Source organism: Pseudophryne corroboree, chromosome 1 (assembly GCF_028390025.1).
Source record: "Pseudophryne corroboree isolate aPseCor3 chromosome 1, aPseCor3.hap2, whole genome shotgun sequence".
NCBI classification, from domain to species: domain Eukaryota; kingdom Metazoa; phylum Chordata; class Amphibia; order Anura; family Myobatrachidae; genus Pseudophryne; species Pseudophryne corroboree.
The window spans coordinates 822702626-822728072 of NC_086444.1; the positions used below are offsets into that span (position 1 = coordinate 822702626).

Genomic DNA, 25447 nt, shown 5'->3' on the forward strand with positions numbered 1-25447 from the left:
GTACCCCCTCATTTCTACTGCAAAGCAGGAAATGCAGCCTATAAATGGGATCTCTCCTCCAGTTATTTCATTTAAACCTAATTATGAATGTTGCTCCATTACTGCTTGCATGTATCCTTATCAGTTATGCTCTTATAAAGTTGCATAAAACTAATTGTGTGGTATAGGTATACTGAACTTGGCTATACTGTCAATTTACTTATTGAAAGTATTTTCCTTAAAAATTATACTTAATAAAAAAAAAAAAAAAATGGTCAGAGCCGAGAATGTTAATTTCATTCTATATACAGAACAACAAGAATAGTACTGTACAGCTGGCCAATATTCCAGGGGCATATCTTTACAAGCTGGGCTTGTCCCTGGAATCTAGGGACAGTTGGCATCTATGCTGTAGTACTAGGATGAAGTAATACTGTGCTCTGCTTTCTAAGGACATGAGGCAACCTAAACTTCCTTATATGCTATTGATTGATAGAAAGCATCGGGTTGGTATTGCGTGACCGGCTGTCATCATACCGACGCCGGGATCCTGGCACTGAGATGCCCGGTGGTGGAGGGGGGGGGGGGGGGGGGGAGGGGGGAGGCGAGGGCAACAAAGCCCCATGCGTTAGCCACAAGTTCTATTCCCAATCTACGGGTGTCATGGACACCCACAAGAGGTAATAGACCCTGTTGGTCGTCATGCCGACTGTAGGGATTGTGAGGGGGCGGGATGTAGATGCCGGTTTTGTGACCGCCGATCACATAACTACATCCCTAAGCAACACACTAGTATTCAGGATATGGAATAGAATATATTATTCAGATCATATTACTGTACTCCTACAATCTTAGGCATGATACATTTATCAAGTCACAGTAGATCAATAAGAGGTGGCGCTCCCAATTAGTTACTACAATATCATTGCAGACTGTACAAAAATGTCTTCCTCCCTCATGAATTATATCATCTACATTATTGTGCTTTTGAAAATGAAACAATTTTTTTTGTCATATTAGACCTAATTTTGTAATGCAAATATAATTACTTTGCTTCCAAGTACAGGATTTCACACAAAGATTTGTAAAGTAAAAACTGTCTTCCTTATACTCTGCTCCATTGTCTAGGGTCTCTATGAATGGACTTTCCTCCTGTCCTCTGAATATTATTAATAGCACAAGACAAGGATGCACTCTGTCACCCTTACTTTTTGCCCTAACCACTCATTCCTTTTTGAACAGCTCCGTATGTTTCTATATTTTGGGCCTAATTCAGATGCTGTGCTGCAAATTATATCGTCCTGCAATCAGACAGTTGCAATTAGGGGCTGATTGGCTGGTGCGTTATCACCTTCCACTTATCACTGCTTTATCACTTCTCTAAAGGGGGGTACACACGGAGCGATGTTCAGCTAATTTCTAAGCAATCTGACTAGAAATTAGCTGAACATCGCTCCGTGTGTAGGGGTGCCGGCGACGGCGATGTGCGGTCCCATGCATCGCTATCATGCAGGCGCAATCTAGCAGGTTACTCATTTCACCCCCCGTCCCCATCCCTGTGTGCTAAGTAGGGGGGGGGGGGGAGATGTGTGCTGAGCGGTCTGTGCTAGACCACTCAGCACACATCTCTGGGGGAAATCTCCCCGTCAGTACGGCCCTTAAGGTTTGGAGCAGCCACTATGGATGTTACAAGGCACTATAAAAAGTCTTACACTTTTGTGTCCCTGGGTACTTTTAGAAGAGAAATAGACTCACTGGACTAAGAAGTGGAAGGTGAGTCCTTCAACACAGAGACGGATTAAGACCCCATGAGGCCCTAGGCAAGATTCTGGTTTGGGATCGCCTACAATCCAATTCGTTAATGCAAAAACAATTTTTCCATGCAAATGAAATAACCCCACCCCTAATTTACACTCCATTAGAGTGCAGACATGTGCTGTGTTATGATGCAGCATGGGCAGGCCATATTGCAGTCCACGAACAGGGTCTTCCACCTATATACACCCCACACTCCCCTCTCTGCATCAATCAGCGTCATACAATCAGCCATAGACTAAATACAGTGTATGCAACCTGCTATATTCCTTGTACTATTACACACCCCCCCCTTCATTTTATTAGGTCATGAAACAAGACATACATTAAAAATTTGAAAGGATTAAATATATATATCGCAAACATTTCTGCCATATGGCCGCCCTATGTACTGATAAAGCTAAATATTTATCGTATATAATACCCTTTATGAGGTCTAAGAACACTGTACGCTATTTATGTATGAAGTACCGTAAGGGTACGCTAGTTGCGTAACAATCGCTTTGCCGTGATCGAGACGCTCAAGCGTCACGTTCACTCACGGCCAAGAGATCACAGGCAGGCACGTTATTGGCTGTTAACTAACGTAATGATTCGCTATAGCGTAGCGAACGCTCGGGACCACGAGGAGATCACCAGCGGCGCTGACGCTCACTATATTAAACCTTTGTATCTAAACCATAAACAGTGTATTGTGCAGTAAAACCTTAGTGTAATGTTAGAGAGTAAATGCAACACAGTATAACCTTATTACCTTAAAAGCTGTTTGAGCGTCACCGACGCTCTGAGAATACTTAATACTATAAGAAACACACAGATACCGTACTCAGGGTCCAACGCCTAAAATATATATTATGAATGCTATACTTGCAAAAGAGTTAAACACAATACAAGTCATACACTACAATATAACATAGACTACCTAACCATATAACTACACAGGAAATACAATACAATTCAATTTAAAGGAAAATGAGAGAGAAAGGGAAGGAGAGAGAGAGAGAGAGAGAATGAGAGAGATTGGCCCACAATAACAAGAAGATCAATATAGTTGCGGAGAAACACTTACGCACAAGGGGAAACGATCGCATGCGCCTCGATATCCAGCTCCCGATTATCAGCAATGAGAACCGTTGAAGAGAGTGAACTGGATATGGTCGGCCTGCCTATTTATGCCCCACACACAATGCAATTCAATGGTCCCTACAATCTTATTGTTCATTGGACACAGGAATTCGGCTTCGCATTATAACAAAAGGTCATAGGTTGATTCATACAGGTGGGTTGTGACTGTTTCCAACTGTTCAGGTGGGTGGGATACTGAGTTTCCCGCCGCATGACTAAATAAGAACAAATAATAGTAAATGGACATAAACTCCTTATGTCCATAACTATTCGCACGAGCGATTAATCTGCTCCAAACCAACACCGGAATATTGCTATTTAAATACTCTTCCGATGGGTACCAAACACCACTGTATGACCCCTGTTAGACCCTTCGTACAATACAAAGAGGGATCCCTCTGTTCAGGAACATGCTATGTTAACTAAACTTTCAGAATCTATCAAAGGGACCATGATCTACAAAATACATTATTACTGAAAATATGTAACGATTGAGTCGCACGCTACGATCACATAAACTCTACCGTAAATACGCATACCGTGCGCCTGCGGGTGCCCGCGACTGTGAGTATGCGTACGCACGGGAGAGCGTACGCATGCGCAGCACGGACCTGTGTGAGGTGCAAATATGGTAGTGTGCATAGAGATATTTTTCTGACTTTGACAGTCCACCCTTTGGCAGTCAACAATAACTGCCACTTCCTGAAAACATTTCAAAAAGAGAAAAATATATGTTAGGGGTTAATACATTTACATGGTTGGGTAAGGGAGGAGAGGAGATGGTAGGAAAAGGGTATGACCTAGTGAGATAGCAGAAGCATGTGTGTATGAATCCGTGCTTGGGGGTCATGTATCATCGTGCCGTACGTGTTTTAAATCAAGCTTCGAGGTATTGCGAAGTATACATTTGAATTCCTTCTTATCCCGTGGTACGGGTCTGTGGATGGGCTGTCAAACTTTACCGAGCTCTTTTTGGCTTTGGTTGTAACAAAATGGGGGAGCACATTTTAGTTGATGATACATGAATGGGGGAGATATGTGATTGCTGATATCTGTGCCTGTATTCCCTATCGACTATGTGTGTCATTACCTGAGGGTTGTAGAAATGAAGAAAAGACATAATTACGGTAAATGCGGTGGTATTCTATGTCAGGTAAATGTACAGTCGTCGATTGAGGTCTTGTTTGGTGTCTGTTGAATGCAGTCTTCTTTGTGCTTTTGCCCATAAGGTGCGAGCAAAAGCTGTCAATGTCCATAGATTTACAAAAGTGTTGGGCTAGCGTAATTTTAAAATTTCTAGGGAAACTGGGGATCCATGGCATAGTTCATCAAAAATCTGTGTATCAGGTTGTCAAACTTCTTCTTTAATCCCTCTGTTGTCTGTATATCGGCTCATCAAATTCCTCGTCCAAGTGGGTCTTGTTAACTTGGAGGAAACGGAAAAACAGGTGAAAGAAACGGACCGTAGAAATCGCATTTTCATCACATCATTGTTTCTACATTTGGGTCATAAATCAAGTCCAGGTTAATTACAGTTTCCTCACTCCTTAAACTCATTACCCTTGTACGATGATTGCACTTCATTAAAGCCTGACCGCATCTAAATATCAATCCAATCGATATGACAACACCTAAGATACATAGGAGAAACTTCCCAACATCCATTATGACTCCTTGAGCCCAGTCTCCTAAACCGGAGAACCAATTTCGCGGGTTCAACCATGACACCCAACCAGTCAGCTCATTACTCACAGCAGCAAGGGTGAGATTGTGTCTCCTGCGAAATTCCCACTTCAATTGGAGAATATCGTCCATCTTTTGGTCTATGACCTCGACCGGATCCTCGGTGCTATTTGTAATATATGTGCAACATTTCACGCCGTATTGTGTTGCCAGTGTGACACAATATCCGCCTGTCACTGCTGTGAGGTAATTGAGAACCATTCTATGCTGTACCAGTTCTGTTTTGTAAGCCTGAAGTTCTCTTCCAGTATACCTAAACGTGTCATCATACATTTCAGTGATATTATCTAACAAATTGGCGAGCGCAGAAATGTATTTATAATTCAGCACTCCTCTAGCGGTGCGGGTGAAATCTAACGCGATTAAGAATTGAATCCCGGTGGATTCACTTATCAGATCAGAGGCCGGATGCTCTGTCTTCTCTATCAGGTGCCTTTTAACAACGTGCTCGTAATGGGTGTGAGTATAAGGAGCTTGGGCACCACGGTGTATGTCTTTCATTTTGTCATGTGATACAGTCATTACTTCAGGCAGTACTTTTCCAATATAACACAATCCTTCAGAGTTTGGGGCAAGCCACTTGTACGCCTTTCTCCCGCATATGAAATATGCATCATCGGGGAGAACATATGGGACGGAGTAGGACATAACCATATTACACACCTTCCATGTGAAATCTCCTAACCCTAATTCTTCCATCTGTTTAGTACACGTATCAGGTTGTACGATATGTGCACAGTATCCTGGTGATACCTCTCCAACTTTAGTAATCCTATTTCCTAAGGTATACCTATACCGGAAAGATTTTGCTCAACTGGCTATGTGGCGTACAAGCTCTGTATCTGTAGGCATTCTATCTGCTCTATGCGAAAAGGTCATGGTGTGATTACTCCATGACACTTCCCAATTTCCCGGTTTTCGGGGATTGGAGATGTTGAAACATAATAGGGACCTATCCACATGGTATTGGTGGAGCTTCAAACTAGGAGGGCTGGAGATATTAAACCTCCGGTCCACCGGTCTCCCATCATTTAACTCAAGTACCTCCTCTATCGTTAAAGGAAATGGTACTAGCCCTGATTTGCTATGACCCTGAGGTACTTGAGAGCATACCCAACAATCTGTTTTGTTTAACACATTACCCACTAAGGAGTGATAGTCACTCAATGGATGCCGGTCCATATGGATATTAAAACTGGATTGGCATTTCTTAATGCACCCATCCTCAATGACATTGTTACAGAGCCTACAGATACAGTTTTCTTCAGCTAACAATCCTTCACAATTCCTTCTATGGTCAATGCTATCGGATCGTTTTCTGATACTCGACTTTGCTTGTTGATTATGTTGTTCTCGGAAAACTACGCCTCCATCTTTATCATCAGAACCCATTCCAGAACCTCTCTCGACCTCCATGGTACTCTCGCCGGAACAGACTGCTCTGGTCAACATCATGGTCAACAGGAAAATCCGGATCACAGTCTCTTGGGGCAAGTCCATCTTATAGGAGGAGACGAAGAAGAATGAGAGGGGGAAAAAAAATAATAATTGAGGGAGATGGGATGGGAAATTGGGGAAAAACAATAAAAGGGAACAGGGGATCGACAACTGCTTTTGGTCTTGCGATTTTCAATGCTCAGGTGCCGTCTCAATCTTCCTGGAACAGACACTCCAGTGATACAACCTCTACCGTCTGTTCCTTATCACGGGACCTCTCTGGATCAGCAACCTTCTTACAGTGGGACGAATGAACCCACGTCTCTCTCTCAGCAACCTTCAATGCTGTAGTGCTAGTCAATAAGACCTGGTATGGTCCTTCCCATCTGTCAATAAGGCAACCTGAGCGTAGAAAATTCCGTATCATTACATAATCCCCAGGTTCAATGTCATGACAATTACTATCTGGTAAATCAGGAATCACTAACTTCAGATTATCATTTTGATTCCTTAACTGTTTACTCATGTTAATCAAGTATTTTACAGTCACTTCATTGTTACACTTCAAATCATCCTGAGGGTTAATCATAACATGCGGTTGTCGACCAAACAAGATTTCAAAGGGAGACAGATTAAGAGGGGACCTGGGAGTGGTTCTGATGCTGTACAGTACAATGGGTAAAGCTTCTGGCCATGTCAATCCTGTCTCTGCCATCACTTTACTCAGTTTATTTTTAATAGTGCTGTTCACTCTTTCCACTTTCGCACTCGCCTGTGGACGGTATGGAGTATGCAGCTTGCTATCAATTCCCATCAATTTACACATTCCTTGAAAGACATCACCTGTAAAATGGGTACCCCTATCACTTTCGATAATTCTAGGGATACCATATCTACATACAAATTCCTGCACAATTTTCTTAGCAGTAAACATAGCGGTATTTGTGGCCGCCGGAAATGCTTCGACCCAATTTGAGAAAACATCTATACAAACAAGTACATATTTCAAATTTCGACAAGGGGGTAATTGGATGAAGTCAATCTGTATTACCTGGAAAGGGCCGCCGGCAGGTGGGATATGGGATGGTTCTGTAGGTATTGCCTTTCCAATATTCTTTCTCAAACAGGTAAGGCATGACATGGCTCTTTTACTCGCATGATAGGAGAATCCTGGGGCGCACCAATATGCTCTTACCAACTTGCACATCCCTTCCTTGCCTAGATGAGTTAGCCCGTGAGCTGCCTCAGCCAAACATGGAAGGTATGTTCTGGGGGCCACCGGTTTACCTTGTCCATCCGTCCAGAGTCCTGAGGACTCCTGGCCATATCCCTTTGCCTTCCAGACAGCCTTTTCCTGTGTGGAACACAAATTTTGCATCTCACACAACTTCTGTGTGTTGATGGTATTAAATACCATCAGTTGTGTGGTGTCTGTCTGTCTGGGGGTAGCAGCTGCTAACTTAGCTGCTTCGTCTGCTCGGCTGTTACCAAGCGATACTGGGTCTTGGCTATATGTATGTGCTTTACATTTGATAACAGCCACTCTGTCGGGTTCCTGTATCGCTGTTAGAAGCCTTTTTATGTGAGCTGCATGCGCTACCGGTGTACCAGCTGCCGTCATGAAATTTCTGAGGCGCCATAGGGCTCCGAAATCATGGACTACCCCGAATGCGTATCTAGAATCGGTGTAGATATTGGCTGATTTGCCCTTAGCCAATTCACATGCTCTGGTTAGGGCGACCAGTTCAGCAACCTGGGCTGAGTGAGGTGGGCCTAGTGGTTCCGCTTCTATGGTGCCTTGGTCATCTACGACTGCGTATCCAGTACACAAGTCTCCCGAGTCTGTCTGTCTATGACAACTACCGTCCGTGTAGAACGTAAGTTCTGCATCTTCCAGTGGGTTGTCACTGATGTCAGGCCTTGCGGTAAAATTTTGGGTCAAATATTCCATACAATCATGAGTATCTTCCTTTGTATTAAATCCTCCTTCCCCAGTACTCTCATCCTCCACCCTTTGGGTCTGTCCAGACACACTTGGGAGATATGTTGCAGGATTTAATGCACTGCATCTCCTTATGGTGATGTTTACGGGGGCCATTAGTGCCAATTCCCATCTTGTAAACCGCGCTGATGAGACGTGCCTGGTTTGGGCAGAATTTAACAAGGCTGACACTGCATGCGGTGTATGAATTGTGAGGTTTGACCTAGCACGACGTCTTCACTTTTCGTTACTAGCAATGCTATCGCAGCAACGCTTCGCAAGCATGTGGGGAGGGATCGCGCTACCGTGTCTAGCTGAGCGCTGTAATATGCTACTGGCCTGCTGGCATCACCGTGCTTTTGGGTTAGTACGCCTGCCGCGCAACCAGCACTTTCTGTTCCGTATAGTTCAAAGGGTTTCCCATAGTCCGGCATACCTAATGTTTAAGTCTCTCAAATGCTGCCTCAGACTCGTCTGTATGCGAAATCCGATCAGGTTTGTTTGAGGAGACCATTTCCTGCAAAGGTAACGCTAAAATGGAAAACCCTGGGATCCAATTACGGCAATACCCACACATTCCTAAAAATGTTCTGATCTGTTGCTGGGTTTGTGGCAGAGTCATGTCTCTAATTGCTTGAATTCTATCAGCGGTCAGGTGTCTCAGTCCTTGTGTTAAACAGTGTCCCAAATATTTTACCTTAGTTTGGCATAATTGCAACTTGTCTTTGGAAACCTTGTGTCCTGTGTCTGAAAGATGAAACAGGAGCTGTTTCGTATCCTTCAGGGATGCCTCCAATGAATCAGAACACAGTAGTAGATCATCCACGTACTGTATTAATACTGATCCACTCACTGGTTGGAAAGACTGTAAACAATCATGCAAAGCCTGAGAAAATATACTTGGGCTATCTATGAATCCTTGTGGTAATCGAGTCCATGTGTATTGGACTCCTCTGTATGTAAATGCGAACAAATATTGACTGTCAGGGTGCAGAGGTACCGAAAAGAAAGCGGAGCAGAGGTCAATAACAGTGAAAAATTTCGCAGTGGGAGGGATTTGCATTAGGATGACAGCTGGATTTGGCACTACGGGGAACTGACTCAACTATTTTGTTAATCCCCCTTAGATCCTGCACTAGCCGGTAACCCCTCCCCCCACTCTTTTTCACAGGGAAGATGGGACTATTAGCAGTGCTGGACGTTCTTACCAGAATGCCCTGTTGTAGCAAGCGCTCTATTACTGAGTAAACTCCTAACTCCACCTCTGGCTTCAGAGGGTACTGTGGGATTTTTGGAGCTATCCTACCATCTTTTACTTGTACAACTACCGGAGCTACGTTTGCCATTAATCCAGTGTCCTGTCCATCTTTAGTCCAAAGTGACTCTGGTATCTGAGATGTCATTTCTTCTACTTGGGAGGGAGTCCTATTTGTCATAGTGGTATGTGACATTAATTTTGACGGGGAGTCTAACATGTCTCGTACTTCCTGAGCGTGATTCTCAGGTATGTCCAAGAATACACCTTCAGGAGTACAATAAATGACGCACCCCATTTTACACAGTAAGTCTCTTCCCAGGAGATTGGTCGGTGCCGATGCAGCCAGCAAAAAGGAATGCTTGGTATGTAAAGGCCCTATTGTAATCTCTGCTGGTTTGCTAACAGGGTAATGCTGGACTACTCCTGTTACTCCCACGGCTGGAATTGTCCTACCAGTGGTCCTCATGCCCACTGTCGAATTTATCACTGATTTGGCCGCCCCTGTGTCTACAAGAAAGTTTAATGATTTACCAGCTACATTGATTGCAATTTCTGGTTCACTTCCAAGACTTGCAATCAATTTTACTGGCTGCAGATTACAGGTATGGCCACACCCCTATTGGGTATGGTGACCTCCCTGAATCCCGCTGGCAGCAACTACTTGTGAGGGAGTTAGCTGGGAACTACCAGAGGTTTGCCAATCTCTGTTTGGGGGGTATCTTTTTGTTTCCCCTGCATGTGGCTCATAACTCCGTTTCTGCGGACCTTGCTCCCAATGTCGTGTGTCGTGTCGTTGTCTAGGGGGTTGGTATGAGTTTCGTACATTCTTTACTCTACAATCTCGTGCCATGTGTCCCTGTTTATGACAAGAATAACAAGTAACCACACTTGACTTACCCGCAGGGTTTGGTGATACAAACAAAGGCTGCCTTGTGGTCAGGGCCTGTATACTTACGGCCATTAACTTATCACTTTGTTGTTCCCTGTGTCTGGTGATGTTCCTATCGTGATCAATAGCAGCCTCTCTCAAAGTAGCCACAGACAGACCTCGCCAACATGGTTGTGTGGTCTGTACCCTAGTCTTTAATGATTCTTTTAAACCATCCATCAGTACCGATACTGCTACTTCTCGATGGTTTATGTTTGTTTTAATGTCCTCTATGCCTGTGTATTTTGCCATTTCTGATAATGCTCTGTGAAAATACTCTGCAGCTGTCTCTGACTCCTTCTGTTTAATGGAGAATATCTTGTTCCATCTGACTACCGCTGGGAAATACTCTTTTAACTGTAAGTTTATTCTTTTTACATTGTCTTTGTTGTACACATCTGTAAGAGGTACATCCTGATCTAATCCGCAATCAGCTAAAAATTGAGTTGCGTCAACATTGGAGGGTAAACATGCTCTCAGCAATATCTGCCAGTCTTTATTGTTGGGCTCTACAGTGTTACCTAAGTCTCTGATGTATTTTTGACTGGCAACTAAATCTTTTCTAGGGTCAGGGAATTCAGACACTATGGTCCTTAATTCCATTCTGGAAAATGGGCTATACATGGCAATGTTCCTCACAGGGGTGACCCCTGATGTGTCAGTTTTCCCATTTGGAACAGCTATTACCCTAACAGGAGTAACTCTAACAACATCACTCTGTGTGGGTTCTACAGCCTGTGGTGAAATGGCTTCAGCATAGTGTATGGTGCCGTACTTACCTGTAGATACGACCTCACCTATCCCTCCGCTAGGGGCCTTTGTTACTAATCTCGTGGGTGGAGCTGTGCCTACTGTGGTCTCTGCTATGGTGGCTGCTAGAGAGAGCGCTGAAATTGTTGCCGATTCGTCTTCTTGATCACACTCCTGAGGAAAGTTCAAAACAGGGTACAACTTGCACGGGTTAATACTTGCGTTGGTTAATTGGTTAACATTATCTTTAACATTTATACAGTTGCTAAGTGTTTGTGTGTTACACCTTAGTGCGTCATTCTCCGCAACCAATTTCTCTCCTGATATGTATGGTGGCGGTGGGGCCGTGGCTATCAGTTTTCTGATTGAGCCAGATCCCGCCGCCTGAGCCAATCCTCTCTGTATGTCACCTTCCTGTTGCCACAACTGCAAATAATCGTAATGTTTGATTCGTCTCTTTGTTGATTTAATGAGACATATCCTTCTCCTTAAATTCGTTAACACTTCTGTGCTGAAGCTACCTACTCTTGGGAATTTCTCCCCGTCATGTACTGTCATTCTCTCCCATTCATCACATAAAACTTCTGTGTGACTTCCGTATTTCTCACACATTACATACCTTGCCGACCCAATTGGTCGGTTCACTGAATCAACCCGAACCGAGGTTGATCGCCCCCTACCTGAACAAGTGGCCCCCATAGTTCGAAGGTGTTGCTTTATTTAACCAACCCTTACGCAAACCAAATGTCCAAAATAGGCTGACGGTGGCGGTTTACCGAGTACCCCACTCACTCGCCCACGCCGACCAATACGACCTGATCACACCGATATGGTGCTGGCGTACTCGACCTAGGGCCCCTGCGACCTGAACCTCTATTTACTGGAACCTGTGAGGGTGCTCCGAAGAACACTTACTCTTTCCAGTAACTATTGGTTGCTGGATAGTTCCTGAGTGAGCAGCGAACTTCCCTTAAAATAAAAAAAAGTTACACAAATCACGTTAGAATGTACAAATAGCGTTTATGACCTTCATACACAAATAGTACCGGTCAGGTTTACTAATGCACACAATTACGTGCGGTACAATCGTTTAGTACACAAGCAACTAATCTTATGTACTGAGCGACCAGTGGAATCGAAAATTTCGGCTGCGAATTCCTTCAGCCAGAGCTTATATGGCCTATATGGGTGTTGCACCAACCCTTTCTTGGTGTTGTGCCTGTGGACTGTATAGCGGACTTCCTTGTCTGCTGTACCTGAACCTGTTGGTCTGCTATGACCTCCTGGTCTGTTACAGTATGACCTCCTGGTCTGCTACACTCTAATGCTCAAATTGTATATTTAACCAGGGATGCCTCCCTAGCCACCATGTACGTCACTTACACGCATGTACCTCACGAGAACTCGACTTTTCTTGTGGTTCAACCTGTAAAATTGTATACAACACACTCACTCACCACATGTACACTTTTGTTTCTATTTCTATTTCTGCGCAGAAATTTCTCTTTAGACCAGATGTGTTACAAATTAGGAGAAGGGTCTATTAATTTAAATTTGGAATTAAAAAAAAATTTTTTTTTGCGCGATTTATCGCCTGGCGTTATTTACCGCGTGGCACTACTTATCGCGTTGAGAGGAGAGAAAAAAACTTGTGATTTGAGTTACGTGGGCGTACACGTACGCTCCGTTGCGTAATATACGCTGCGTGCGTCGGCCCCTGGATTGCGTACGCAAGTCTCAGTCTTTTGTTAGAGACACGTGTACGCAAAGCAAAGATCCACCGCAACACAATTTATACGTTTATCAACTATAGAACTGGCAAACAGGAGAGTGACATACGAAAATACACCAATGAAAAGGAAATGCAGATATATATGTGTGCGTGCGTGTGTACGCAAGACAGAAAAATAAACAGTTTTAAAAAGACACTATTGTTTTGTTCTTACCTCCGGTTCCCGGATTCCTTCAGCACCCTTTACTAAGAGAAGCAGACGCTTATCCAAACAGCACTACGAGGAATATGATCTCCCGCCCTTTGCTGCTGGATAATGTCTGCTGAAATTACCTAGTGCAGATATGTGAAGGACAGGGCGAGCCGCCAATTGATAAAGCTAAATATTTATCGTATATAATACCCTTTATGAGGTCTAAGAACACTGTACGCTATTTATGTATGAAGTACCGTAAGGGTACGCTAGTTGCGTAACAATCGCTTTGCCGTGATCGAGACGCTCAAGCGTCACGTTCACTCACGGCCAAGAGATCACAGGCAGGCACGTTATTGGCTGTTAACTAACGTAATGATTCGCTATAGCGTAGCGAACGCTCGGGACCACGAGGAGATCACCAGCGGCGCTGACGCTCACTATATTAAACCTTTGTATCTAAACCATAAACAGTGTATTGTGCAGTAAAACCTTAGTGTAATGTTAGAGAGTAAATGCAACACAGTATAACCTTATTACCTTAAAAGCTGTTTGAGCGTCACCGACGCTCTGAGAATACTTAATACTATAAGAAACACACAGATACCGTACTCAGGGTCCAACGCCTAAAATATATATTATGAATGCTATACTTGCAAAAGAGTTAAACACAATACAAGTCATACACTACAATATAACATAGACTACCTAACCATATAACTACACAGGAAATACAATACAATTCAATTTAAAGGAAAATGAGAGAGAAAGGGAAGGAGAGAGAGAGAGAGAGAGAGAGAGAGAGAGAGAGAGAGAGAATGAGAGAGATTGGCCCACAATAACAAGAAGATCAATATAGTTGCGGAGAAACACTTACGCACAAGGGGAAACGATCGCATGCGCCTCGATATCCAGCTCCCGATTATCAGCAATGAGAACCGTTGAAGAGAGTGAACTGGATATGGTCGGCCTGCCTATTTATGCCCCACACACAATGCAATTCAATGGTCCCTACAATCTTATTGTTCATTGGACACAGGAATTCGGCTTCGCATTATAACAAAAGGTCATAGGTTGATTCATACAGGTGGGTTGTGACTGTTTCCAACTGTTCAGGTGGGTGGGATACGGAGTTTCCCGCCGCATGACTAAATAAGAACAAATAATAGTAAATGGACATAAACTCCTTATGTCCATAACTATTCGCACGAGCGATTAATCTGCTCCAAACCAACACCGGAATATTGCTATTTAAATACTCTTCCGATGGGTACCAAACACCACTGTATGACCCCTGTTAGACCCTTCGTACAATACAAAGAGGGATCCCTCTGTTCAGGAACATGCTATGTTAACTAAACTTTCAGAATCTATCAAAGGGACCATGATCTACAAAATACATTATTACTGAAAATATGTAACGATTGAGTCGCACGCTACGATCACATAAACTCTACCGTAAATACGCATACCGTGCGCCTGCGGGTGCCCGCGACTGTGAGTATGCGTACGCACGGGAGAGCGTACGCATGCGCAGCACGGACCTGTGTGAGGTGCAAATATGGTAGTGTGCATAGAGATATTTTTCTGACTTTGACAGTACAGACATGAAAACACACATATACTTACTACAACATCAGACTCCACCCATATACAGACGGACTCCAAATCCTTCCAATCCAGGAATTCATGTAACAACTAATAATGCATTAAGTTTCACACAATAGGTGCAGTATACATTTCACGCATGCCATACATGGGAAATAATATATCAGACACTACTACACACTTTATGCTGGGCTGGTTACACCCAGAAAAGGAAGACATGCTCAGACTTCACCTTATTATGACCAAAAACCTACAACAAAAACATTATTATCAAAAATAATTAAAAAAAAACAACAACAACAGAGACTTCAGTAGTATAAAAATTGCTACATTTAAGTTGGTTTTGTTTTGTTTAGTCCTAACACTACAGAACGCATCAAAAGGATGTATTGTGAGTTGGCAAATATGGGCAAAAATAAATATGCAAACTCCATTTCCCTAAGCAAAGTCATACGTTACATATGGGTTGGGTTCGGGTTATCCCAGCCGACAGAATGCCGACAGGGGGTCGAGCACAACAAAGTACCTTGCTGGTTCGCTGCGCTCGCCACAGGTTCTATTCCCACTCTATGGGGGTCGTGGACACCCACGAGTGGAAATAGTCCTGGGCCCCATGCCAGCATTCTGGCGGTCGGGATCCCGGCATCGGTATGCTGTTCGTCGGGATCATAACTACATACCGTTACAGACAGCTGTATATGTGTATCCAACATTGTAAATACCTGTCTTCCAAAAACTCAGCATTCAGCAAACTTTACGCAGGCCCAGCAGCTCTGCCTCGCTATGATGATGAATCCCTCCCATGAGGCTGTAGTAGATCTCCTCCACAGGTCAGAAAAGCATGTGATGAACTCCACAAATCATGTGCTAAGTCTCATGAGACTTAAGCCCAATATACACGGGAGAGATGTGTCTCTCCCGCCGCTCAGCACAGCGCGATGTGTGCTGAGCGTGCGGGGGGAGGACGGGGGGCCGCTCATTTCACCCTGCATGCAGGCCAATCTAGCACCGGCGATAGCGATGTGCGGGGCCGCGCATCGCTATCGCTGAGGGGGGTACACACGAGTGATCTGTGCTTAAAATCTAAGCAGTCTAGTCAGATTGGTTAGATTTTAGGCATGGATCTCTCCGTGAGTACCCCCCTTTAGGGGTCTATGTACTAAGCCTTGGAGAGAGATAAAGTAGATGGAGATACAGTGCCAGCCAATCAGCTCCAAATTGCTATGTTACAGGTTTGATAAATTACAGTTAGGAGCTGGTTGGCTGGTACTTTATCTCTCCCCAAGGCTTAGTAAACTAAATAGACCCTTTACTCAGCTCCCAGCAATGCACTGCACTATCAGAGGTGGTACAGAATGAGCAGTCCCAGCGGTGATGACCCATGGCGGTTTGGTGCACTGTAACTGAAAATGGAGTCATCAATCATACAACTAGGAGGACATTGGGGGAAGGTAAGTATGCTTACCTTTCCCCTGTCGAATTTCCACCATCGGGAAGTTGCGTTCAATCTTCCGATCGCCAGCTTTTATACCCAATGCAAATTAACTATTTGTCTCTGTGAGATCAGCAATGCAGGGAGGTGTCGGACTACAGAGGCACTCTTCCCGCTCTTCTGCTACACTTCTGCTGCGCCTATCAAACTGACAAGCAGCAGAGCAGCAGCCTCAGCGCCGCTCCTCCAGTGCTGTTGATAGGACGTTTTTTCCTGCTACAGCAGCCATCTAGTAACCGAGTCTCTGCCCCCTCCCACAGGCCCTGCCATTAGATCTCTGCACCTTCCTGTCCTCTCCTTTCTTTAACCCCTTCATCACCTGTTCCATCTCACTGTCTCCCATAAGAGGTACTACTACTGTGGGCATGTGTAAGGGGCACTATTACTGTGTGCATGTGTAAGGGGCACTACTACTGTGGGCATTATGTGTGACTACTGTGTAATGTAATGTGAATAAGGGACAGTACTATGTGGTGTTCTGTGAATCAGGGGCACTACATGTGGTGTATTGTGAATATGATTGTGCTACTGTGTGTTGTAATTTGAATTGGGATACTATTGTGTGGCCATGTCTCTTCCTTGCGAGACTACGACACTTGGCGTTCATTGTCCCTTTACAATGTGTGGGAGGGACGGCGCAAATGTATAGTTTGTAAGGGGGAGCCAAACACCCTAACCCCCAGCCCTGCTTGTAACATAAATATTCATCATCACTTATTCCAAAATTTAAATTAAATTTTTTAAACATACAGTTACACTGTTACACAGTGAAATGGTTTAGACATTTTCCTTTTGCATGACTTGAGCTTAATAACTGAATCATTTATTACTGTGTTGTAAGTTGTAACATCCTTTTCTCTAAGTCCCTGAAAATAACCAAAACTTTTTTGTATCACAAAGATTTGGACAATCTACTTTTACCATTACACACGCACTTATTGGCTCCACAGCCCTAACAATGTGGAGTTTGTATATTTCAGCCCCATGTTTTAAGAAGAAAAAAATGTTTTCCTAGTGCGAGAGGCCCCAACTATAGAATCCTTCAAAAGTAGACTCAAGACTTTTCTGTTTACTCAAGCATTTCCATAATGTCCCTTTTAGTATCTTCATGCTTCTGTATTTTATGAAAATGTACTTCATTATTTTCTGTACTATATTATGCTATGTATCTGTTAAGCGCCTTGGGTCCTATTGGAGAAAGAGCGCTATATAAATAAAATTATTATTATTATTATTATTATTATTATTATTACTAGTGGTGGGTACAAAATCAGTGTCTGCACAAATAAATACGGTTCTTAAAATTATTAATTAGAACTACAACTTGCATTGCCTACTGTTGGTATTAATAGTATTTCAGCTTATTACATATTTATAATACATAGTACTAAACATGAGGAATTATTTATCATGTAAAAATTATCATTAGAGAAAGTGAATTATATCATTTGACAGTAGGTTTTGCCATTACTAGTCATGCACATTACCCTGTCACTGTTCAAGCTCAATCTAACCTGGACTCACACAGAAAATCAATGGTCTTTACTCTTAACCGAGCTTGTTTAACATATACGCACACCACATGGGTCATAGGAACAAGGATATAATAGTTTTTAAACACAAATGTATTCACTTCTCATTATTTAAGAACACAATATCAATTTTACTCAACCCAAGTGGTACAGTTTACATAGACAGGCTCAGTGACATGATTTGACCTCTGAGCGTGAAAACGTGCTACAAGTTTGGTGAGGCTGAAATATAAATTGTAAGACTATGAAAACATCCACCTACTTTCTCTAGATACTGACAATTCATCCTCCGCATTATGTATAAATATAGAATTCCAGAAAGCGACCATGGGAATACATACACAGATTTGCTTCAGGTGAAGAGACATATTAACTCAACCATGTTCATTTTGCAGATTTACAGCATCTGTCATATTAATGTAACCTTGTGATTTGTACAATTTGCTTCAGGACCAGCTTGACTGTATTGAGGAGTTGTAATTAAATCTGATACTGGGTGGAGATTTATCAAAGCATGGAGTGAGATTAAGTGAAGAGAAACAAAACACTAACCAATAAGCTCCTGTCATTTTTCAAACACAGCCTGCAAAATGCGAGTTGATTGGTTAGTGCTTGTTATCTCTCCATTTTGTTTCTGCCTATGCTTTGATAAATACTTTCCTTAGGATCTTGTGAAAGCTGACAAAATATATTTTGTCAGATTTCACCTATCTTTCTCCTATGTACAGTATACCATAGTCAATATTTACCTATTTGTGCCTGAACCACAGCTGACTGCATCCTATCAGTTCCATGCATCTACGATTTCAGCAACTATTCTTATTGCTTGTGTAAAAGTCTTGATCAATAATGCAAATTTTGTTACTGTACGATACAGATTGTTATCTACCCTAGACTCAGCACTTAAGGGCTGTACAGATGGGAAGATGTGGAGGGAGATGTGTGCTGAGCGAACCGCACACATCTCTCCTCCCGCTCAGCACAACACGATGTGCTGAGCGAGGAGGGGGGGGGGGGGGGGGGGACACACAGGGTAGCGCTCTTTTCACCCAGCGGTGAAATGAGCGACCTGCTAGATTGTGCCTGCAGGCCAATCTAGCACAGGCGGGACCGAGCATTGCTGTCGCCGCCACCCCTACACACGGAGCAATGTGTTCCTAATTTCTAAGCAATCTAGTCAGATTGCTTAGAAATTAAGTGAACGTCGCTCCGTGTGTACCCCCCTTTACACTCCTTTGATTAGCTGTAAATTTGCTTGCATGTAATTAATTTTGTAAATGAGTGACGCCATATAAGGAGCAGTCTCAGGGGGTTATTTACCAAAGCATGGAGATAAAAAGGAGAAGCATTAACCAATCAGCTCTTGTCATTTTTCAAACACAGCCTGTAAAATGAGAGATAGAAGCTGATTGGTTAGTGCTTTATAACTCTCCATTTTATCTCTCTTCGTGCTTTGATAAATATCCCCCTTAAACTTGGTTAAACACCTGACATCAACTCAACCCAGATGCTAGGCGATGCAAGGATACATTGTATCTCCATACACACTATATGATAAGGAGTAAGACAGTGTGTGGCATAATTACATGCTGCATGTAACAACACTGCATAGGTTATGGAATCATCCTGTTGCACGTGTAGCACATCCAATGGGAAGATTCAATGAACGACAGCAGTGAAAATTGGATTGGGCATGTACACTATATGATGGTCATGCAGATTGGTCGAAATTACCATTATCGCACACTATATTGTATTGTGTGTACTCAGTTTTAGGGTAAGAGAAACTTAGTAAATATATTTATCACATTCACATTAAAAATGCCGATTGTGATAAATATGCCTCATAATCGTCAACATTAACAACTGAAATTATCTTCACATGGGTCTTGCCCTACTTATGGAGTGATCCTATTAGCCACGATCCGTTTGTGGCTGATAAGCACGGCCTGATATTGCGATGTATGACTGATGGTCATTATCATGGTATCCAATTAGAGGCAATTTTCATCGGCCAGAAATGGTCCCCCCATCGCATGATAGTGGATAGGATCCAGGATAAGTTCATGATCCAATGTGTCACCGCAACTCCAGCGGCTGGTTTTTGGGGATTATGTTTCTCGTGCCTGATTGCCTAATTGGATAGCCCCTGGCGAAAACAATTACCTGCGGTCAATGACAGCAGGAAAGTGGACACCACCCCTACACTTTCACATCAGACTCTATTGTTAATTCAATAATGTACTTCTGCTGTAACGCCCATTCAGTCCCAACATTAGTTGACTGTAATTTAACAAATCCTATGTCAAATAGTTTTACTAACATACAAGCCATTAACAAAACTACATCAACATACTTCTTTCTCCTTCCAGTATATCAAAATATCCCACAACTCAATATCCCCTCTCTGCCAAAGATCTGCACATCTCATCCACATTCATTCTCTGCTCCCATTTCCAGTTATAGGACTTTGTTTGGGCTGTACACACTTTGTGGAATTCTATCCATCATACAACAAGATATTCTCATAGCCTCCCAACTTTAAAGCATTCCTTGAAAATGTACCACTTTAAATTGCCTGCCCTTCTTTTTAACCTCGCTAAGTTTTTCTACACATTTATCACCCTTTACACGGTTCAATGAAAACCATTTATTCTCCTTTCATACTCACGTGTCCTACCGATACCCAAATCAGCAATGCTTGTGAGAGATATATAGACCATATAGCCCCACTACAAACATTTCCACTACAATAAATCTTCTTACAGATAATATTTTCTTTTATTACTTATCTATTTATTTATCATTTTTATATTGGAACTAGTACTGCTAAACGTTCTGCATAAAAATTGTTATTGTGCAACTTTTATCATTGTTTATAACATAAACATAGACCAGTGATGGGCCAGTCACTTTGTAACAGGTAAATTGTACTAATGTACATTATGTTAAGTTGCATTATTTAATAAATTGTATAAATGATGCTTGTGACATCATAAAGATTGGTTTAAATCAGCTTTGTGCCAACAGCCCTAATGATTACCTGGGTGAAACTTTAACAGACAAAAATGTTGACAATAATTCAAGTGCAGCAAGATACTGTCTCTGATACATCCCCAAATAGCAGACAGATATTAGCAATTGTGGTACTATATCAACAGGACCCACATTGTACACAGCATTATAAGTATAGATCACAAACATTTTTCCAGAATGATTAGTTGGAATACATACGGGTGACCGGTTGACGGCTGTTACTATACTAACAGCGGCAACCTGGCAGCTGGAATCCCGTCAGAAAGTCCCCTTGCGGGCTTGCGGTGCTCGACTCGTTACGCTACAGGTTATATTCCTGCTAAGTGAGAATATGGGGCTGCGGTTGAGGATTCCGACCGTCTGCATTTCCCCAACTGCCGGGATTCCAGCCTCGGTATAGTGAATGCCGGGATCCCGACAGGCAGTATATTAACCGCATCCCGATTAGTTTACAGGAGAAAGACACTGGGGGCGGGATGTACTAAAGGGAAAATGTGGTAAAACCCTGTTTTCGGGGGTATTACCGCATTTTCATATGTACTAAGACCCGGCTGCCAGGTTTTCGCCACCAAGGGTATCGCCATCTTGCGATACCCTATAGAAGCCTATGGGCTTCTTTCGCACCCGCCGGCCAACGCCGCACCTGCCGACCCCCCTCACCTGTGCCCAGGTGCCGCTCCTCGATCCCCTGGTCCTTCTCCCCCACTGCACAGCCATTTCTGCTTCCGGCTGTAGGGGGGAGGAGGAGGAGCCTGGGGACTCTTAGCAAACTTTACCTCCCGAGGCTGGGAGGTGATGGAACCCACAGAGACCCCGCACACTATCTGACAGGTATGGAGGGGGACCTCTGTCACCGCAATGCGATGCTATATGTTAGTACATATGCTATTAGCATCGCTGCGGTGAGCGGCAAGGGATGGCGATGTATTTTAATACATCCTGCCCTGGTACATTTCCATTTGAGACTTCATAACAAAAAGTTCTCACAAATCACAGTACAAGCTAATGAAGAAGCAATTCTGTTTCCAGGTGTGATTATAAGAAAAGTTATTGTGCTTTTGTGCCATGTTACATGCAACTTTCTATGGTAATATCCTTTGCATAAATTCAAAAGTACAATTGGATATCTATTTGCTGTTAATACATTACTGTGTTAACTTGGAAAATCAGATTAACTGACCTGCAACAAGAACAGATTTCTAAACAGCAGCAAACTAATACATAAAATGGAATCAATTGCTTGCTGAGGCAGGTAATCATCTGATACAACATTATCTGGCTATGTAACAACAGGGGAATAGGTTACCAGTGTAAGGAAAGTACACACCCGCATAACAAGAAAGTTATGTGCTACTTGCTGATTAATTCAAGGAACATATAGATGTATCGTATGGAGGTTACTGACCTTCTGACTGGAGATAGCACGTTGCAAATCCCAACAAAAACACTCCTAAATGATAACACTCTTTCTTGCTGTAACCCATTCTAGAGACAAGTAGTCCTGCAGGCATTATAAAACTATATCCAAAGGTCATATATTGTGGTCACTTATTGGAGACCATTAGTGCATCCTGCAGTTGAAGAAACAGGCTGGTTATAGGTTGTGCAAGTCACAGGTTCCCGGGGTCTCTGTCCATGGTATTACAGGGATGGTGCTGCTAACAGCTCATTCACAGCAATCTCCTGGAAGCTTCCTGTGCAGGAAAGTGCATTCTCACTCTTCAGAACCTGCACTAGCCCAGCTCTTATATAAAAAGACGTCTCCGATATCCACTAATAACAGTGTACACAGCACAGCAGATGTCCTTAGTGAATGCTCTGGCCCCTTGTCTTAAAGTTCTTCTCTGATCAGGTGGCTTATAGGAGCTGGTGCAAGGTGGACCTGATCATATCTGTGTCAGCACAGCACGCTGGCCAAGCAGCACACTGACTCTCTGGGAGGGACTCCTCCTCCAGCTCTCAACTTTCCTGCCTGCACTGCTGGTGCACTCTTCTTCCCTCCCTCTCCAGGGACTGACTGCTGCCCCAGAAATAAAAACTCCTTGCCTCAGGAGACTGGGACAGCGGTGTCCCTCCTCTAATAAGGAGGCGTGTGTCTTGTAGTGTGAGTTATCAGTCAGGGCTGAGTGAGCCGTAGCCCGGAGCTATAGATGCTCTCCTGAGTGAGTGGCAGGAAGAGGGATATGAGAGTCCTGCAGGGCAAATGTAGTCACCCCTCCTGAGATGTGCAAACGCCTATTATCTGGCAGGAGAATTAGGTAGTGGGTGCTCCTTATTCATCTCAGACCTGATAGAAGTGTACAAGCACGGTACTTCTTATTAGTGTTATTAAGATGGTTAGATAATGAAATCCTGTTAGAGAGCAAAGCTTGCAACATATCGCAGAGGCAAAACTGCATATCTACCACAAATAGGTAGGTTCATACATATATGGGTGAGGGAAACTAGACGCTACCATACATATATACGTGATTGTGTGTGTCACTCTGTGTGTTACTCTGTGTGCTCTGCACATACATATACATAGGCAGCACGTAGTATGTGTGTACATTGCTGACATTCCCCTCCCTCACGTATTGTAAATGGACACAAGCAGCAGCTATGGCAGAGATTCCACAAAGTCACGTGGGGGAGAGAGCAACCTGATCCCCTTATTCATGCTGCTGAGTTTAGAATCAGACTTGGCGTAATTCTCTGAAACAGAGATCAAAGCTCTGAGAGCCAGTGCACAAGCTTAAGCAATTGGTGGAAAAGGAAAAAGAGGACAGATGCAGTGTGTAGACAGGTGTGCAGTGCACGCTCTTCGGGTCCACTAACCTATGTACTGACTGTCACCGTCAGTGGCAAACGCAGGATTTGCATGGGGGGGTTTCCAGAACTGGGCGGAGCCAATCACGGGGGTGGGGACTGAGGTGACCCAGTATATGCTGGGTCCGTAAAACTAGTGTGTTTGTGTGTGTGTGTGTGTGTGTGTGTGTGTGTGTGTATATATATATATATATATATATATCTACACTCACATATATATATATATATATACATATACATACACATACATATACACGGGTGGTCTTCAGTATGCCGGCGGTCGGGCTCCCAGCGACCAGCATACCGGCGCCGGGAGCCTGACCGCCGGCATACCGACACTTATTCTCCCTCGTGGGGGTCCACGACCCCCCTGGAGGGAGAATAGAATAGTGTGGCGCGCGTAGCGTGGCGAGCGCAGCGAGCCCGCAAGGGGCTCATTTGCGCTCGCCACACTGTTGGTAAGCCGGCGGCCGGCCTCCCGGCGCCGGTATGCTGGTCGCCGGGAGATCGTAGTGAACCCATATACATAGCATATTAAACATGCATACATATATATATATACACACACATACAGTACACATATATATACACATGTATATATATATATCATATGTGTGTGTGTGTGTGTGTGTGTGTGTGTGTGTGTGTGTGTGTTTATATGTATGTATGTATATACATGTGTATATATGTAGGCACATGGATATATATGTACTATAATTAAAATAAAGTAAACTTTTATTGCACTTGCAAGTGCCACCAGGAAGACAGCAGGCTGCAGAGGACGCTAGACAGTCATTAATAATACTCATGCAGCTAGTGGAGGGGGGTTTCTGGGTACTCGGAAACCCCCCCTGGGTGCGCCACTGACCGTAGCCAGTAATGCTGTTTCGATTTGCAGATATGGACAGCAGTAACAGAGGTGAAGTACTAAGAATGGATACTTTTACATATATATCTTTAACCATTGACCTTGTATTAATAGTGATTTTAGTTGATATGTGTCTTTACTGCTGGGTACACACCAGGGACGTTCACTGGTACACACCATGACGATTCTTAAGGATGATTGCACAATTATGATACATTGGATCGATATATCTTAGTAAAAGTGTAATGTTGCCCATACACTTGTGCGATTATCGGTACTAGCCTTCGATTTTGACCACATCTGTGAGAGAATTATGCACATTTTAGTACCTTTTCGACGCGATGCGCGGGCACGCCGGTCGAATATCGCATCTCAAGATATGTGCTGCACATAATATTTATTGAATCGCAGTGCGATCGCATGTGTTATTAGAAACACATGCTATATATCGCACTGCGATGGGCACCCGCCAGGAGCAGCCAAAGGCCGCTCCCACTCGGCGGTGACGTGCCCATCACGTGATTACCATGCGATCTATCGCATGATCGCATGGTAATCACTTTGGCAGCTCAGGTGCGATTTCATCGCACCTGAACTGCCGGTGCGATGCCCTGCGATGTCGCGTCGTGGGGCATCGCACAAGTACCATTCACTTACATGTACCATTCACTTACTAACGATAATGATCTGCTGCGTGGCGCCGCAGATCGTTTGTCATATCTTTAGATCTTCCCTGCTGCAGGGAAGAACAGAAGCTATCGTTAATGGTAGCATGATCCTGGATGTGGCCACTTCTAGATCTTTTGCAAGATCTTTAAGATTTTGTGTATTTGTGTATACCACTATATCGTTTGTCAAGGACTGCTAGGGAGTTGTTCTGGAGTTCAAGGGAAATCTTTCACGGTATTGCTCGTTTGCGAGTTGTTGTGGTGTGTACCCAGCATTACACAAGTCAAAGGAAACTACAGTTAGTTTAGCAGTAATGGACGTTATTACCTGGATAGATTATGTAAATTTATATAAAACTATGGAAAAATTCCCAGATAATGCAAATACATGCAGCACTGTCCATGCATTATAATTTCAACATATCATTCTACAGACATTTACATAGAGAGCTATCAAGACGTATAAGTTATTGCTTTGTATATACATTAGATAC

General features: G+C 43.4%; 1 protein-coding gene across 1 annotated transcript in view; it reads right to left on the bottom strand.

Annotated features, from left to right (window-relative positions):
* Positions 1 to 22812, bottom strand: part of FRAS1 (Fraser extracellular matrix complex subunit 1) — an 887592-nt gene extending 864780 nt beyond the window's left edge. The window contains exon 1 of the mRNA XM_063919583.1: positions 22015 to 22812. Within this exon, the coding sequence (XP_063775653.1) occupies positions 22015 to 22144 (130 nt within the window). The 5' untranslated portion in view covers positions 22145 to 22812. The remainder of the gene's footprint in view (positions 1 to 22014) is intronic.
* Positions 22813 to 25447: the final 2635 nt, after the last annotated feature.